We start from the raw sequence: 6000 nt of genomic DNA, 5'->3' as shown, positions 1-6000 counted from the left end.
CAGAGGCCTGGGCTAGGGATGGGCACAAGCACAAATTCTAACGTGCCACAGGCTTCGTGGCTCTACCTAAGCTATAAAGAACCCCCTACCTGTCCCAGTTCCCAGCCTAAGACTTGGAGTGCACCCCCAACACTGTGGCCTCTTCAGCAAACCCCACACTGGGTGTTAAGGGAGGCCACCAGGCAAACTTGGTGTTGAGGGGAGATAGTGGGGAGCAGGTGGCAAGCCTTTGGGGCCACCCCCAAATGGCCTCTGGGACCAGCAGGCTGAGCAGGGCTGCCTCAGGTGGGCCCCTGGGGTTGATGCGGCCCCCGGAGCAGATGGCCAGGCCTCTGGGAAGCTGCTGGGGTGCGGGCTGTCCACGGAAGGGGTGGGACTACGTGACCTCCAGTGGCTCCTTCAGAAGGAAGCGTCACCTTGGAAACTGTCCTGCCTTTCCGCAGGCGTCAGGCTCTGCTCTAAGTGCTTTACGTGTGTTGTCCTGTTGGAGCCTCTCCACACCCCGCGGAGTAGGTGGCTACTACTAGCCCCGGTTTGCAGATAAGGAAACTGAGGCCCCAGACGTTAAGCAACTTGCCCAAACAGGAGAGGAAGGGAATGGTCGAGCTAGGTGAGGGCCCTGGGTCAGGCCTAGGTCCCAACTGCTCCGTGCAGCAGTGTGAGTGAAGCCGGGCTGGGGGCACCGCCCACCAGGCACGCCCTGCCTGGCCCTGCACTGGATGCGGCTGTACTGGGTCAGGCCTAGTCAGCACCTTGGGCCCCAAACTCTGGCGTGGAACAAGTTAAGCGACATTCTCAGTTTGACATTAGTCTTTTATTATAACCATATTGAATGGGATCACTTTGCCAAAAGGATAAGTCATTTCTTAAATCAATATGAGTTACAGCATAAAGATAATGAGAAAAAAGCAACAGGAGATACATGGCACAACGGAGTATCTGGTAAATCAAATGAACTGTGCCACTGTGAGAAGACGATTATGACAACTTTTACATCAAAGTGGTCTCAAGCCTGCTCACAGGAACTTTATATTTCTTTCAACACTATAAAAAGAGAGCTTTTGAAAGTAACACTGAGGAAGCAGTTTGGGCCCATGAGCAGGAAGCCTGGCTGGCCAGCTGCTGTCTGCAACTCATCCTACCCCCCGACCCCCTGCGCCCTTGCACTGGACACCCGGGGCGCAGGGGCCAGGTGTGCATCTGCAGGGCAGGAGGGCTGGGATGGCCGTGGGCTCCACAGGACAGCCACTCAGAGCGCGGGGATGTAAGTCCTCCATACACACTCTTGCTCTGTAATGACCCCTGGGGGCAGCTGCTTAAAGAAACCATAAAAGAAAAATGATAAATTGGCGTCAGCTCTGGCAGGTAATCCTTAGGAGACAACATAACTGTCACACAGTTCTGTATTTGTTTGTTGTCTCCGACACAGCAGAGCAACGTTCTCACTAATGGCAGGCCATCAACCCCCAGTGACTGAAGCGAGACTGCGCTCGTCAGGCGCTAAGGCCAGTGCAGGGGCGTGGCTTCCCCATGGTCCCGTCCACTCTGCAGCGATAGCATTTCTTCCCAGATTGCAGTGAGCATCAGCAGGAGGTCATCTCTGGAAGAGTAAGCCAGCACAGGGAAATGCTGAAAGTGTCATATGACCCCCTGGCATACAGACTAAGTAAGGCAAAGTCACAGTGACTTTCATTCTCTCATCTGTAACTCCCATATGTAACGTACAGAGATAAATTTTAACCTAAATTTCCAAACTGATCAGAGAGGAATGCATGAAACACAGGGACATGTATAAAAAAGCAGATGACAATGAGAATTAATCTAAGCTTTATGTATATAAAATATATTTAACTGCAATAATCAAAACATGAGAGGGTTCCACTGATTACCACATTTGCTAACGAAAATGAAAAGGTTTCATATATTCAGGATTTAAAAAATATGCAATTAAACACAAGTACCTGATAAAATAATAAAAAAGGAAGGAACATATATTCTTTGATAGCACTGTAACTAAGAAAAATGCAAACAATGCTCCACTATGAAGAATAAAAACAAGTCACTTAAAAAAGATAAGACAGTAACACAATTCTTGAACCTCATGAACCTTTGGGAATTTGAGGGTGGCATTGCCCGCACCCCACTCCACTCGTGTGTTTCTTTCCCCCGAGGAGGGAACGGCTTGTCGGGGGCCACCCTCTGAGTGACCTCCCTGCTCCGCACGTGGCCCCAACACGGAAGCACAGCATGGAGGCCGCACCCGCACGTGCGTGCAGGGCTGGGAGTTTTCTGTGACCGTTAAACACTCAGCCAACTGAGGGAACGAGCCTGGCGCCTGGCTGGTGTGGTGCGTGTCTGGGCTGTGTGGCCGGTGACACTTGGCTTTCATAGACTCTAGCTCTCAGGGCCAAGGAAATGCTGAAAGTGAGCAGATGACTGTGGCCCAGCAGCCAGGGGACCGTCAGCTCATGGCCCTTTCCAGTCTCTGTCCTGGAGCCCCAGCAAGGACAGGTCCACACTTCTTACTTTAGAACGGAAACACCAGCACCTTCCCAGGCCAGGTCCTTTGAGAGAAAGTAATGGCTACCCCTGTGCAGCTGCAAGGCCACTTACTTGATGGGAACCTTGGGAGCCTAGGAAGTGTCATCAAGGGGACATATACTCGGCAGCAACTTACTCAGCAACTCCCCTGCCCAGAGGGTGCTGAGCTCAGAGTCAGAGCCAGAGAACTAATCAGTGTCTCTCTCAATAATTGTGGAAAGCCAACCAACCCCGTCATCTGAGCAAAACCAGAGTGACTGTTACTCAGCTTACATGCTGATGTGTCAGGAGGAGATTTCCCTGCTAGAGTTCAAGAACAAACTGCAGAGCTCATTAGAACCCTCCCTGCAGTAGCTGAGTCTCGAGTCATCCTGGAGAGCAAGTGGGAAATCATGTCGTGACCACATTTGTCTATAGAAAAATACATGGTTAGCACTGGGAGGGACGTAAACAGTGTCTGTTGCTTCATACTTAGCTTTCCACTTGTTGCCACAAAAGCTTCCACCGCCCAAAGCCCTCGCCGCCCTCCGAGGAGAAGCCCAAAGAACCCGGCAGCCCAGGGAGAGGGAGCCTGCTCCCTGATGAGGTGAAGTGGGTACCGTGTCTCTCCTGTTAGAATTCCTGCTCAGGCAAAGGAGAGGAAAAGTGTCCTTTTCAGGGCTCTTCTCCTAAGGAGAGAAACAGCTCAGGCAACGCTTCATGTTCATGACGGTTCCCTAAGTTACAAGTGACAAGGGGACACCCCTATTGTGTACTGGAACGCAGGACGACACTGGCACATCAGACCTGGGCCTGCCCTGGCATGGCGCCTAGGACGCACGATGGGGCCCAGGCCTGTTGCTCCTACACTTGGCTCCCAGCAAGGGAAGGGCTGTGCAGAAATCCTGCATCCTCCTGGCACCCGGAATGTTCTCTAGGAAGCCCTGCTCCCCAGGAGGGACTCCAGGTCTAATTCCCGGTTGCTGTTACCTTAAGGCCAATGGGAGATCCTGACTCTGGATGGGAATGAGCTTGGGCTTTTCCCTTTACTTCTAAGTTGACAGGTGAATACAGCCCCAAAACTACAGAAACTTTCCCAAAATCGACTGTCTGAAAGGTGTTTATCCCACAAAGTCAGGGTCATAATTTCCAGTTCAAGGAAGTAACATTCTTACAACTTTTGAAATCAGTGCAGCAAAGATTGGCTTAAAGTGACCTGTTTTCTGGATGTGAAAGCTTCTAAAAGGTGCAATGCAATTGTTTAAGGAGGGACAGCGGTGACCACAGTCCATCTGGCCTGAGGTTTGGAAATGGACTCTTTAACAAATGAAACGATCTAAACCACATCACACCAAAATACGATCCTAAGCTTAGACCCTGTTTCTGAAGATCACTGTAACTTTCTGAGGCCAGTAATGGGTTCTTTCCAGCCCTGGAATCCACTAGTTCTAGTCCATTCTGTTGCACTTGGCTCTGCTGTATGGCTTCCCAAGAGAGGAAGGGAACAGGCTGAGAGAGGGATTTCCACAGAGAAGCTTTCCTGATATCTCTTTTCCTCTGCCCGATCTTCTGAGGGAGGGAAGATTTGAAACCAACTCTTCTTCCTTCCTCTAGATATAAGTCATGGAGTTGCTGCACCTATTTAGGTGGGGAGGAGAGGACAGAGGGAAAGTGATTCTACTTGTGGTTTGGTCCTTCTCGACGGTGAGTGTGACACTGGGTACTCAACCTGGCTCTACCGCAGGCACGGTGGGCGGGGCTGGGTTGGGCCCCGAAAGCCGCGTCTGCAGGTGAACATCAGTCTGTGAGCTCTGGGGCCCGATTTGCTTCCCTCTAAAGGGTTCCAGTGGGCTGCACCAATGTCACATGCATGCTGGGGAAGAAGTGTTGGTTTCAGAGGGGTCTCCACTGGGGGAGCCTCAGCCTGGCCTTGGGGCTGCTGAGGCAGATGGCGGGGTCCCCGTGAGGCAGGCCTGGGGCACGGTGGTTAGATGTCCAGGGGGCTCACGATAGTGAAGCCAGAGTCCTTGCTGTGGCTGCTGCTGTCGTCGTCGGGGCTGGAGCTCGGATTGCTGGAGGAAGCGGAGGCTGGGCCCATCAGTGGGTCGGAGAACACCAGGGGGGAGCGGGCCAGGGCCTCGCTTTTCCCAGATGTGCTTCTGAGGGTGCGAAGAGGCTGGGCCTGGCCCGAGAAGGATGCCCTGGCGCTGCCTCCCTCGTCTTCTTTGGAAACCAGGATGAAGTCATCTGAGCTCCCTCTGTCTGCGCACCCTGGCACTTCTGAAGAGGCCTGTGAGGTACAATCAGAAGGACAGGAGGATGAGAGAGGAAGCCAGCGAGAGGCCCTGTGGGCTGGGGAGCGCGCCATGGAAATCTAGGCCACCTCAACCCTGAGCTCTTCCTTGGAAAGACGCGGTGTTTGGTCCTGCTTCCCTGAAGCCCAAGTGCTTCCCGGTGGTGCAGGGCCAGCCCCCCTGAAGCTGAACACTGGCTTCCCAGGGAACAAAGCAAACCTCCCGCTTGGGCAGTTGTTGAGAGAGGCCTGCTCAGGAGCCGGCCAGCAGGCTGCAGACATAATCCCTATCAGCTTCGTGTGGCACCCTGCTGTGCAAAGCACTCCTCCTCCTTGCTAGAACTCTCCTCTGTGAAATGGGGCTGAGGACAGTGTGTGGTCGCCACGCAAGGAGATGATGTGCGTGATGTGAATTCCATAGGACCGCTCCCTAATGGAAGCCCCGTACCCACAGTGATTTTGCTACTTGCCTACAAGACAGCTTTAGCAGGGCCTAGTATATTTCATCTCATCTGTAACTCACAGCTAGCTCATCCTGGGTATGCACTTGCGGGTCCCCCGGGACAGAGGCAGTAACTGGTAGGTTCTACAAACACGAAAACCAGGAATGATCATTGCAAAGTACATGGCAAAAAGTACAGGGACAGAATTGCTTTTCTCTGCAACTATTTTCCTTTCGTTCTAAGCAATTAGGAGTAGGGTTTTGTTTTTAACTAAAGAAACTGACATCTATGAACCAGTAAAGGTTTTGGGTCAAGACCAGGGAAGCTCCTGCCTCTCCTGCGATGGAAGTGAAGCCATAATCCGACCAAAGATGTCCCAACACCAGCCTGGCAGGAAGAGCACCGTCCCCAGCGCTGATGTAAGCCAGGGTTGTGCCCTACTGGCTCCCTCCCCACTCTTCCTGCCTCCTCTCCCCATGGCTTGGGTGGGACAGGTGCAGGGTCTGACGCTGAGATACACCGAGCCTCTTGGCTAGAAGTGCCCCCTGGGTCCTCTGACCTCCAGACTGGTATGGCCAAGGTCACCTGTGGGCTGTGGGCAGAGCCTGGACAGGTAGTTGGCAACACTTCTAAGGGACATCTGGGCCTGACTGACAGGCCCCTCTCTGAATCGTATGTTCTCCTTGGTGATGGGGGGTGGGTGACTAAATAATGGCTTAGGTGCCTCCACCCTCTGACAATTCG

At 52.8% G+C, this 6000-nt stretch overlaps 1 protein-coding gene across 2 annotated transcripts in view; it reads right to left on the bottom strand.

The window, feature by feature from the left end:
• Nucleotides 1-792: 792 nt before the first annotated feature.
• TBC1D5 (TBC1 domain family member 5) overlaps nt 793-6000 on the bottom strand; it is a 564348-nt gene continuing 559140 nt past the window's right edge. For both annotated transcript variants that reach the window (XM_014842157.3, XM_014842161.3), the window contains one exon: nt 793-4810. In XM_014842157.3, coding sequence (XP_014697643.2) covers nt 4508-4810 — 303 coding nt within the window. In that variant the 3' untranslated portion in view covers nt 793-4507. The remainder of the gene's footprint in view (nt 4811-6000) is intronic.

This window comes from Equus asinus, chromosome 21 (assembly GCF_041296235.1).
Source record: "Equus asinus isolate D_3611 breed Donkey chromosome 21, EquAss-T2T_v2, whole genome shotgun sequence".
Taxonomy (NCBI): Eukaryota; Metazoa; Chordata; class Mammalia; order Perissodactyla; family Equidae; genus Equus; species Equus asinus.
This window is presented reverse-complemented; position numbering and strand designations above follow the sequence as displayed.